This window comes from Narcine bancroftii, chromosome 5 (assembly GCF_036971445.1).
Source record: "Narcine bancroftii isolate sNarBan1 chromosome 5, sNarBan1.hap1, whole genome shotgun sequence".
NCBI lineage: Eukaryota > Metazoa > Chordata > Chondrichthyes > Torpediniformes > Narcinidae > Narcine > Narcine bancroftii.
This window is the reverse complement of record NC_091473.1, coordinates 17,933,894-17,946,472: the sequence shown is the minus strand read 5'-3', so window position 1 is coordinate 17,946,472 and position 12,579 is coordinate 17,933,894. Positions and strand designations below refer to the sequence as shown.

Here is a 12,579-nt window from a genome sequence, read left to right as displayed (position 1 = left end):
GCATCTATTTCAATGCAAGGAGTATTGTAGGAAAGGCAGACAAACTTAGAGTGGATTCGCATGTGGAATCATGATATTGTGGCCATTAGTGAAACTGGGTTGCAGGAGGGGCAGGACTGGCAGCTCAATGTTCCAGGCTACCGTTGCTTTAGAGGTGATAGAAAGGGAGAGGAGTGGCATTGCTCATCAGGGAAAATATTGCAGCTGTGCTCAGGCAGGGTAGACCAGAGGGTTCATCAACTGAGGCTATTTGGCTGGAGCTGAGGAACGGGAAAGGTATGACCACATGAAGTTGTATTATACACCGCCCAATAGACAGCAAGAATTGGAGGAGCAAATCTGTAGAGAAAGAGCAGACAACTACAGGAAATTTCAGGTTGTGATGGTAGGAGATTTTAATTTTCCACATATTGACTGGGACTCCCATACTGTAAAAGGAGTGGATGGTTTGGAGTTTGTCAAATGTGTACAGGAAAGTTTTCTAAATCAATATATAGAGATACCAACCAGAGAGAGTGCAATACTGGATCTCCTATTAGGGAACGAGACAGGACAGGTGAGAGAATTATGTGTATGAGAACATTTTGGGTCCAGTGATCATAATGCCATTAGTTTCAAGTTAATTATGGAGAAGGATAGGTCTAGGCCTCGGGTTGAGATTCTAAATTGGTGAAAGGCCAATTTTGAGGAAATGAGAAAGGACCTAGATGCCTGGATTGGGGTAAGTTGTTTTTGGGCAAGGATATGCAAGGTAAATGAAGAACCTTTAAAGGTGAAATTTTGAGAGTAGAGTTTATATGTTCCTGTCAGGATCAAAGGCAAGGTTAGAAGGTATAGGGAACCTTAGTTTTTGAGGGATATTGAGGATCTTGTTCAGAAGAGAGATGTATAGCAAGTATAGGTAACATGAAGCAAATTAAGTTCTTGAGGAGTATAAAAAATGCAAGATAAACCTCAAGAAAGAAATCAGGAAGGCTGACAGAAAACTTGAGTTTGCTTTGGCAGATAATGTGAAGGAAAATCCTAAGGGTTCTCACAGGTATATTAAGACCAAAAGGATAGTATGGGTCAAAATTGGTCCCCTTGAAGATCAGAGTGGTCGGCTTTGTATGGAGCCAAAAGAGATGGGGGAGATCTTTCTTTTTCACTCTTTTTTTAATTGTTTTTTACGCTGTTTACATCCGGTACCGCACGGATGGCAGTCTCTTCAATCTGAGGCGCCTGCAAGCTCACACCAAGATACAAGAGAAACTTGTCCGTGAACTACTCTTTGCAGACGATGCCGCTTTAGTTGCCCATTCAGAGCCAGCTCTTCAGCGCTTGACGTCCTGCTTTGCGGAAACTGCCAAAATGTTTGGCCTGGAAGTCAGCCTGAAGAAAACTGAGGTCCTCCATCAGCCAGCTCCCCACCATGACTACCAGCCCCCCCACATCTCCATCGGGCACACAAAACTCAAAACGGTCAACCAGTTTACCTATCTCGGCTGCACCATTTCATCAGATGCAAGGATCGACAATGAGATAGACAACAGACTCGCCAAGGCAAATAGCGCCTTTGGAAGACTACACAAAAGAGTCTGGAAAAACAACCAACTGAAAAACCTCACAAAGATAAGCGTATACAGAGCCGTTGTCATACCCACACTCCTGTTTGGCTCCGAATCATGGGTCCTCTACCGGCATCACCTACGGCTCCTAGAACGCTTCCACCAGCGTTGTCTCCGCTCCATCCTCAACATCCATTGGAGCGCTTTCATCCCTAACATCGAAGTACTCGAGATGGCAGAGGTCGACAGCATCGAGTCCACGCTGCTGAAGATCCAGCTGCGCTGGGTGGGTCACGTCTCCAGAATGGAGGACCATCGCCTTCCCAAGATCGTGTTATATGGCGAGCTCTCCACTGGCCACCGTGACAGAGGTGCACCAAAGAAAAGGTACAAGGACTGCCTAAAGAAATCTCTTGGTGCCTGCCACATTGACCACCGCCAGTGGGCTGATATCGCCTCAAACCGTGCATCTTGGCGCCTCACAGTTTGGCGGGCAGCAACCTCCTTTGAAGAAGACCGCAGAGCCCACCTCAATGACAAAAGGCAAAGGAGGAAAAACCCAACACCCAACCCCAACCAACCAATTTTCCCCTGCAGCCGCTGCAACCGTGTCTGCCTGTCCCGCATCGGACTTGTCAGCCACAAACGAGCCTGCAGCTGACGTGGACTTTTACCCCCTCCATAAGTCTTCGTCCGCGAAGCCAAGCCAAAGAAAGAAAGTCCAATGAAGAAAAAGGAATATTGGAAAAGCAACATCCATGTCCCAGCAAAATCCAAACTTATTGATAGAACAAATGAATAAAGATCACAATCCTCCCCAGGCCATAACTCTGAGCACCAAGGCCTTAGTTGTACTCTGTCATCAGGACTTGTTTCCTGTGTTCTCAAAAACAGACTCACAAAACAGTGCCTCACTTCCAAACTCTGCCCTGGGAGCAATTACCAGGTGTATAGAGAAAAAGATTCAAGGATATGACTGAAGCCTTCTTGAGTAATCCTACTGACTCCTTGGAATACCTGCCAAAGTGGAGAAAAAGTATTTGAAATACTCCTTCTGTAGAAGTGTCTGTTGTTCCCACATTAGTTCCTGCTACCTCAGTGTCCAGAAAATTGGAGTGGAAGCAAGTTACCTGCAATGAACTCAAAACAGTCATGCATTAAATGGTGTATCTAATTGGATAAGACAGAAACATTTCAAATCAAATCAAATTCAAATTTATTGTCAGAATATATACAAGACAATCGGGAGCATAGCTTAAATAAAGGTCAAAGAATTATTGAGAACCCCTTCAATCAAGCACATTGTGATGTATTATCAACAAAAGGAAGAAAAGAAATTGTCTCAGTGTTGGTGCTGCGCAATTGCTCAGCAAAAGGAGGTGTAAGGCACTCCTTTCGTCCAGTATCATACAGGCCACCCTTGGGCATGGTGTAGCACCTGTTTAGCCTCCAAATCAGGGTCACATGAAGCTATGGGTTGCAGATGGTGGATGGTTTTTACAATCAAATTCTACAAATTGGAATTATGGTTGTAAAACTAAAAATGCTGGGCAGATGGATCTGCTGATCAATAGCCAGGGTTACTCATCCAGTATAGACACTGCAACTGAAGAAGGCAACAGGAAACCTCTACAGTATTTTTCCATTATATAATCATGAAATTAACATTGACTATGGTCTCAACTCAAAGAAGGAGCCTTCACCAAAGGAGAACAGGGGATGCAACAACTACAATTCGAAGTGTCAGAGATCATGATGGATGGAGAGACGTGATTGCTCACACTGAACAGCGAGATAAATGATATACATGACATCACGTACAACCCGAGATTCCTTTTCCTGTGGGCAGCAGAATTTTTACTTATCGATAGTGAAGCTGTAGTAAGGAAAAAGATTCACATCAAAAGAGAGAAATGTAAACAAACTGACTGTGCAAATAGAAAGAAAAAATATTCAGTAATAAGAATATCTGAGCTCTGGAGAACCTTTTCCTCAATTATGTCCACTTGCCTTGCGACATAACTACAGCAACGTTGTCTTGGGATCTTGGAAAAGGGTCAAGGAGAGTGGAGGCAGGAAGGTAATCAGTTCACAATAAAAAAGATAAGACTTTTAAAACCTGTTTACTTGTTCATATGTGGGATCATGGAACAGAAGTAGATCAATCAGCATCTCACATCAATTTTCAGATTCTGCTGATCCTCTCTGGATCCACATTCTCCCGAAAACTGAACATCACATGATTCTGTCAATTTAATTCTTGAAAATGTGAATTCACCAAACATTGCAGGTTAGCAAATGCAATGCTGCTCATGTGATTACACAATTTAAAAAATCCTTTGGTCTTTAATGTTAAGTAGAAGGTGAAAAGAAAAACATTTAAAATGGAAAAAAATAGTTGTTGCTGAGGAAAATTGGGAGAAGATCTTAAATTCTAAATGCAGGGATCAGAATCCAACTATAAAAAAAATCTATGCAGTGTTCAAAACAAAGTAACTTGTCCAATGCAAAATTTCCATCCAATTTGCCGATTGGCCAAGAGATATTTTCACACAAAAAAAAAAGTGGAGTCGGGGGCATAAAATTATAATCACACACACTTTACTCATGATGTAGGTGGAATGAAGCTTTGTATTGAACCAACAAACAACTTCTGCAACTTATTATAAAAATTCAAAGGCACATCTGCTTCATTTATACTTTAGTAAACCCAGAATTGCCTTTAAGCAAAACACACACACACAATTAAAAAAACAATGTGAATGGCTTATTGTTTCAGTCTCCTGCAAAATGAGAGCAGGATGCACTTGTTAAATCATTTGCTTCTTTCGACAAACTTCTAAAAGACTGTGGTGAATTACTTGTCTGGTCAATACTACAACTCTCTCTTTCCCTTAACTCTCATGCAAGCATGCCATGGGTCAGCCTTTCTGCAGTCTTCAAGGCAGAATGAATAATGCAGTGTAGTCGCACATAACATAGAAGAAAACTATTCAATTTTGCAAAAGAAAGTCATCAAAAAGTCAATTTCTGGGTTGAAGATAACATCACAGCAGAAAAGTCAAGCTTTTCTATTTAATTTCAGCATTGTTTCCTTTTGCAACATTTATACGGCAAACATATATCTATATTGTACAGCAAGATAGAAGGGGGAAGAAAGTGGGGAGAGAGAAGTTCTGCAACACACACGACAATTTGAAAAGAGTATGCTGTACCTGTAAACTTGTGCTTTGGTCAGAGAAGGGAGAACTGAAGAAAGTGGTGACGATGCTCATGACCGTTTCAGTGACGTATCTCTCCAGGACATTGTCAGCGTGCTTTCGGTCAGTGGTATTGTTGCACACCTTCAAGATGAGAAGACGCGTATTTATGTAACACGGACACCTCTTTAACAAGATGGCTGCACTTTGCATTAAAAATTTCTACCCACAATTAATTTGAAAAAAATTGTGATTTGAAAAATTTGGCTGGGAAAGGTGATTAGTGTGGGGAGAGTAAGTTTAGTGGCAATGTTGACCGTCAAACACCCGTTTACATGAATCGATCCTATTTTATGCTCCCCACATTCCCATCAACTCCATCCAAATTCTAACACTCATCTACACACCAGGGATAATTCACAGTGAGTAATTAATCTTTGGAGGAAACCAGAGGACCTGGAGGAAATCCATGTGGTCACGGGAAAGAAAAATTTTTAAAAACCCTCCACACATGTAGTGCTGAAGGTCAGGAGTGAAATTGGGTTACGTCAGCAAATCATTAACGGAAAACAAAAACTTGGATAAAATCTGCGTGAAGTTTTCTTGAATCCTCACAGCTTAGCAGAAAAGGCAATAGCTACATGTCCAAGCAGAAGTTTCCCTGTCAAAAATTTCAGTGCATCTATCAAAATATCTTTGCATCTTTGGTACATGTGACAATCAACTTGAATTCAAATCAACTGAGATGCCATTGTAACTTCATATGTTCAAAGCACAAAACTCCTCCTAGTTCTATTCCATGCCAAACCACACCATTTCTTCCAGCAAAGTCTTGAGCTCAAACATCTGACAGGAAGACAGCTCCTAGCTGTTGGGCGAGGTTCTAAGATGAGCAGCACTTTTCCTAATCATAAGTGCTGGCTCCATCTGTGAAGGATATTGACAGCAAGGAAGGCTTTGTTCCCAGAACACTGGCTAACAAACGTGTCAATGCTTGGTTGTTGGACCAAGACTCATCTCATTACTATTCAATTAATCTGCTGTAATTTTAAAAAAATATTCAAAACTTTTTCTGCTTAAAACACTACATAAAGTTGCAGAGTTACATTGAAACATTATATTTCCTTACAAAATAGATGAGTCCCATTTTGGCCCAGTTATTCTGTGTTGGACTCAAGAGCAATCCCCTTCCCCATCATTTTTTCCTGTCATCTTTTCTTCATACATTCCCATCAGCTCTCCTCTCCCAGATTCTACCATTCACCCACACAGTGGAAGTAGTTAGCAGTGGCCAATTAGCCTATCAACTCGCATGCCTTGAGGATATGGCAGAAAACCTAAACACCCAATGGAAACCCACGCAGTCACAGGGAGAAATGGCAAACTCAATGCTAGAGGCCTGGATTGAATCCAGGTCATTGGAGCTAGAAAGCAATGGTTCTACTTGCTGCATCACTGTGCTGTCTATTTAATCCATGTCAGCTTTTGACTTTGTTAATATTCAGTAACTTTATTAAACATTAAAGACAAGAGTCAAGGAAAAGAGGGCACAACTTCATGATTGAAGGGCACCCATTTCAAAAAGAGATGCAGAAGAATTTCTCTAGCTTGGAATTTGCTGCCACGGACAGCTGTCGGGTGTTTTTAAGGAAGAGATTGATAGCTATCTGAATAGTCAGGGTAACAGTGGGAGAGAAGCCAGGGGTGTGGGGCTGAGTGGGAAAATGGATCAGCTCATGATGGAATGGCAGAGAGGACTCAATGGGCTGAATGGCCTACTTCTGCTCCAAAATCTTATGGTCTTTATTTCAGACCAGTTCTGGAGATCACCTCCCAACTCCTCCCACCAGGACAAAGATCAGGACTGTGCTGTTCCTGTCACTTAAAAACTGAATACCAGCACTACTTAGTTTATTCTCAACTGCAATCGTTTCTCCTGCTAAAATAGGGATTTTTTTTTCAGCAAAATTGGTGACCTCTTGATGCACAATTTTCTGGAGACTGGGTAGAAAGGGAACAGTCATTGGAGACAGCACAGAACAGGCCCTTTGCTGGCATTCTGGGCTGGTACCATTTGCCTGCATTTGGACAATATCCTTTCAAACCTTTCCTATCCACACATCTGTCCATGTGTCTTTTGAATATCGTAATCGTACCTGCTTCTATAGCTTCCTCTGGCAGCTCATTTCAGATACAGACTTCTGTCCTGCGTGAAAAAGTTGTCCCTCAGATCCCTCTTAAATCTCTCCCCTTTCACCTTAAACTTTTGTCCTCTTGTTCAATTTAATTCAGATGGTTTAGAGTGAGCAGCAATAAGATGCAAAGTTGCTGATGCAGGAGTAAAAGATGTTACAAACGAGCTGAGAATGATGTGTAGTGCTTGCTGGCACCTTCCCAGAGAGGACAAACTAACAATGCAATATAGAATTAATAAAGCAACACAGAAGCTGAAAGGATGTCGAAATCAGAACCCAGAGAGAGGAAAGATAAATTTCCTGAGCAACAGTGTTAAATGAACAAGGGATTCTTTGGTAGTCAGCCTCAAAGTAACATACCAATAGGGAAGAGATTTGTGAAACAGGCAGGAAGTCCCTTGCTTGCCTGCTTGTGATCTCTAAAGGGCACAAACTTGCCATTGGCTTTGCAAAGGTTGCTGGGAGTAAGAGCTTGGAACAGCTTGTGGCTTGTTTATCCATGTTGGAACACCAAGCCCCATGCACAGTTGAGGAACAGGGAACTCCAACATATACAAGCATATGAAAAGAGAAGCAGGTATATGCTCCTCAGATCTGCCCCACCATGCCACAACATCATGGGTGATTTAGCCCAATCTCATCTCCTCTTCTGCCCTAATTCTTCAGAGACCTCAATTTCCCAGAGCTTTGAAAAAATTATTTGTTTCTTCTTTGAATACCTTCCAAAGATCCAGCCTCCAGAACCTTAAGGGATAGAGAATTCCAGAGATTCATCACCCTTTGGGTTGCGAGGTTCCTATGTACCTTAGTTTTAAATGGTAACCACAAAATTTATATACCATGTCCACTCATTCAAGATTCTCCAAATACAGGATTCAGCCTGGACAAACAACCAGCTTCCAGGTTATATATTGATATAACAATTAATCTAATGTCACTTTTCACAGGACTTATAAATCATCATCTAGGTGCCAGAAACTCAATGCTCAAGTAACTCAAAGCTCATCCAGGCATGATGAAAAAAAAACTGGGGCTTCAGTGTTGGTCATGTTAGTTAACAAGAGGGTATCTATAAGTCATTGCATCAAGGCTGGTTGTTATAAAAGCAGACATGCTACTCGAGAGAATGCAAAATGCTGGATTTCCAATGAAGGGCTCAGGACTGAAATGTTGACCATTTTTTACTTTTGGATGCTGAGTTTCTACAGCACTTTTGTGCATTGCTCTAGACCCCAGCATCTGCAGAATTTCTGGTTTGCTTCCAGAGCTGTAGTTTTAGTCTCCCTTACCTTACCAATACCCTCTATTTTTATGTACCCCTCTATAAAGGACCCCTGACCAAGCCTCCTATGCTCCACCATATCTTGTAACATTATTGTGAATCTTTTCTGCATCCTTTCCAGCTGAATAATATCCATCCCTGTAGCTGGGTGAGCAGAACTGCACTCAGTACTCCAAGTGTGGTATAACAATGTCTGCAATGATGCCCCAGCTAGTGACTGATAAAGCCCAGTGTGCCAAACGCCTTCTTCACCACTATCTACCCATGTCACCACCTGTGAATGATCTACATGCACCCAGAGGTCTGCTTTCTGTCTACAACACTCCCCAGGGGCCTGTGGCTGAGAGAGTCATTCTAAATCCTGATAGACTTACAACATGGAAGTGTTTCAACACCACGGCTGGAAGAAGTGATCTGCACACCTTAGAACCATGTGACATAGTGCACACAGAATGCTCTCAGAGTGGAAAGACATGTTGAGCATCAAGCAATATTAATTGATGAAGCCATAACTTTGTAATATACCAAAATATACCCAATTCATGTTTTGAACAAAATGGTACCTACACTGCATTCTTATAAGTAGTTTGCAACAGGGCATACAAAAATCTCCATTTTATGGCATCTGTGACATCTCCAAAAACATGAACTTCATTCCCATTTCAGCGAGATGTCAAGCGGGCCAAGCTAGATGTACAAGTCTTTCTGATGAATGGGCCCAAAAATTTGGATAAAATGAGGTGTTAGCTGGTTGACATCCAGCCTAGATAAAGTATCCCTTCATTCATATGATGCAAGTTCCTACCACCTCAGTGCCAGGAAATGGGTAACTCAGAAACTAGAGCAAGCACACTTACCCTGCAGATGTCCACCAGGAAGTTCTCAAACAGCTTCCACATGTGATTACTGGTATAAATCTCTTTCATCTCCACCTCTGTATCCACGTAGCAGTGATTAAGAAAGTTAATATATGCAATTTTTACCTGGAAAAAAGAAACAATACATTGGCACATATGGCACCTCAGAGAAAGCACAGGATCCTGGTGAAAGTGGGTTGGGAAAATGATAACGGTTTGTTCAGGTTTATGAATTGAGTCTGTAAAACAGTGGGTCACGGAGGCAGATGGGTGAATGGTATGTTCCTGGATCTGCAGAGGAAAACCCCAATCTGGTGACAAGGCATGATCAGGTCTTGAACCAAGTATCTTGTCAAGATTGCAGCACGGCTGCTGGTGCATACCCTTGGGAAGCAGGGAAGTGGAGATGTAGTCATTCGGCACTCCTCCATGGAGTCCCACTGACTGGCTCCCCCATCCGAAGTGCAGGTTTAAAATTGCCTGTGCAATGGAGCTGGTAACTTTTAAAAAAAAAACATTGAAGATCTATGGAGATTGGTGCCCAAGATGGCAGCGCTCATGTTTCATCAGCCCTGATCTCATGGGCTCCGAGGAGGCAGTAGATCAGCGCAAGGCACCAGAGTAGGAGAACACCCCTCCCCCCTGCTGAAAGGGAGATGACCCCACAGAGTAGGAGACAACAGCAGCAGAGCTCCGCAGATGAAGGCCTCACACTAGGCTGCTGGTGACTCCTTCAGGGAACCAGGTATTTGGATCAGAACTCGTGAGGGTGCTTATGGTGAGAGGGGCTCACCAAGGGCCTCGGGTGCTGCCTGCTTCCCAATTGTTCCAGGGGTTCAGAACCAAGAGCACCAATTTGGATGCCCTGAGCTTACGCCTACTGCTGGACTCCATGGGAGATGGCAGCATCGGAGGAGGCAGTAGGATCCACAGACACTCAATGTCACTGAAGGGACTCTCTTTTTCATCTCTTGCCTTGAGAGGGGGGCTAGACTAATGGAGTTTCTTTGTGTGGCTAACAAGGCAAGCAAAGGAAAAGTAGGTTTGTACAGATTGTGTGTATGACAATAAATGGAATCTTGATCTTTATCTGTTTGGAAGTGGAAGGACTTTTTCACCTCAGTGGGAAGAAAACAACAATGAATCAGTTCTGCCACAGTTCATCAATTAGTTAAAAGTGGTCTCCTCTACATCGGACAGACTGGACACAGACTGGGAGATCACTTTGTTGAGCACCTTGGCTCTGTCCGCTGCAAATAGCATGTCCTTTCCTAATTTTTTTCTTAAAGGGCTCAGGCCCGAAACGTTGGCAATATATCTTTGACTCCTATAGATGCTGAATAAACCAGCTGAGTTCCTCCAGCGTTTTGGTGTTTTTACTACAATCACGGTGTCTGCAGCCTATTGCATTTCTCTTAATTAAAAGGAATCGCCTCCCCAACCAAAATTTTCAGTCATTAGCAAACAGATGGTCTGGTACAAAACCTGCATCAGGACAGCATGGTTCCGTAAGCACAATCTTCAAAGCTTTATCCATCAGTAAAAAAAAAATTGGACACTATTCTGACCAAAATTGTAGCTTCCACTTCCCAAGCCTCCCAGTGGAGCAACCGATGCAGCCTTGCAAACAGTTGTTTTTTAAAAAAGTTACTTTTTCTGTCAGTCATACCTCTCTATGACACTGTAATTACAACCCCTATACATTTCCAAAGAAGAAACTATGTTTTTGCCACACTAAAATGAAAACAAAATGAACTTTCCCAGTCACTGGAATTCTAAACCATCACATCAGTAGCCAATTTTCAGAATTCATATCGTGGCATCTCAAAGCTTATTTACTCATTTGGTAACGAAACAGGTGACAATCATTTCCACAGCTCCAGGATAAAAGTGGGATCACACAGTGATCTGGCAACAGAGCTGTTGTGGAGGAGCAAGGGTACTCTGATTACTTGAGGTCAACCATGGTGCCATGCAAATCCAATCAACTTATGTGGTTTGGTAAATGGACCTCAGAAGGAATAGGTCCAACTCAAAAATCTACATTAGAGTTGAGGGAGGATTGGAGAAAAAAAAGGCATGGTTGCAAGAGAGGGACAGGGCCGATAAAAGAAAACCAACCCCAAAGCAGTAAAGTGGTGATGTTAATGAGGCAGAGGCTTGGAGACAAGGTTCAAGTCCTATCACAACTGTCATTTTCAAGGAGTGGTATACTAGTGCAGCAGTCAGTGTAGAGCAAAAAACAAACAGCTCAAGTCACTCAGCATCTGGGAAGGGGGTGGGGAATGTTGAAATTTCAGGTTGAAACCCTGCATCAGGACTAAAAGTGGAGGGGAAAGAGAGCCAGTATAAAGAGGAAAGGGGAGAGGTGAGACAAGCTGCCAGAGGAAGAGAGGACAATGATTAAAATACATTAGCACAGATACATGGACAGAAAAGGCCTCAAGGGACAGGCGCCCTATGTGGGGAAATGGGACAAGTTCTGCTAGACAGTGAAATAACAAAGTCCACAGATGCTGCAATTGTGGTTAATAAACAAAAGTGCTGGAGAAACTCAGCAGGTTCCGCAGTGTCCATAGGAGACAAAAATATTTAACTAATGTTTTGTTTCTGAGCCGTTCATCAAGGTATGAGCAAAAAGGTGGTAGGTGCCTAAATAAAAAGTCAGGGGTAGGAGGGAAGAAGGGGCAGGGTGTGGAGCTCAGGCCAACAGCCAAAACGTGAATGTCTGCAGACACCATGGTTAAAGTAAAAACACAGTGCTGGAGAAACTCAGCAGGTTCAACAGAGACCTTTATATAGCAAGGATAAAAATACATAACCAACGTTTCAGGCTAGAGCTCTTCATTAAAGTATGAAGGGCAGAAGCCCAAGACATCAGTTATGTATTTTTATCTTTGCTATAATAGACACTGTTTGACCTGCTGAGTTTCTCCAGCACTGTGTTTTTAAACCAATATTACATAGATGAGCAAATATTGGAGGGCAGGAAAGAAATGCTGAGAATCAATTGTGGGGTGTGGGGAGCTCTGTGAATGCAGAGCTGGAGAAAAAGAGACAGAGGGATAGGGAATGAGAGAGAAAGGGATGGGGAACTGGAGAGACACTGAGATAGATAAAGAAAACAAAGCAAGAACAAAGGAGACATAGGAATAGAGAAAGTGAGAGTCGGGCCCGGGTTGGGAGGGGGGGGGCGGTGTTCCTAATGGAAACCAGAGAAGTGGATATTAATGCCATCCGGTTCAAGGGTGCCCAGTTGTTGTTCCTCCAATTTGCGGGTGCTCTCAGTTTTGCAGTACATGAGACCATGGACAGACATGTCAGCAAGGGAAGGGTAAGACACTTTGGTCAGCTTGGACAAGCATGGCCAAAGGGTCTGTGGCTCTCCACCTATGATTATCATGACATATTATAAATAAGTCAGAGCAGAATGGAATGATCTTCCAAAAGAGATAGTTGCGGCAGGGTCCCTTCTGTCATTTAAGAGAAGTTTGGTTG

At 42.7% G+C, this 12,579-nt stretch overlaps 1 protein-coding gene across 8 annotated transcripts in view; it reads right to left on the bottom strand.

Annotated features, from left to right (window-relative positions):
* The window catches only part of itpr1b (inositol 1,4,5-trisphosphate receptor, type 1b), a 571,367-nt gene that overhangs the window by 308,802 nt on the left and 249,986 nt on the right, over window positions 1-12,579 (bottom strand). For all 8 annotated transcript variants that reach the window (XM_069936919.1, XM_069936913.1, XM_069936916.1 and 5 more), the window contains 2 exons: window positions 9,082-9,207; window positions 4,763-4,891 (listed from right to left, as the gene is read on the bottom strand). In XM_069936919.1, coding sequence (XP_069793020.1) covers window positions 4,763-4,891; window positions 9,082-9,207 — 255 coding nt within the window. The remainder of the gene's footprint in view (window positions 1-4,762; window positions 4,892-9,081; window positions 9,208-12,579) is intronic.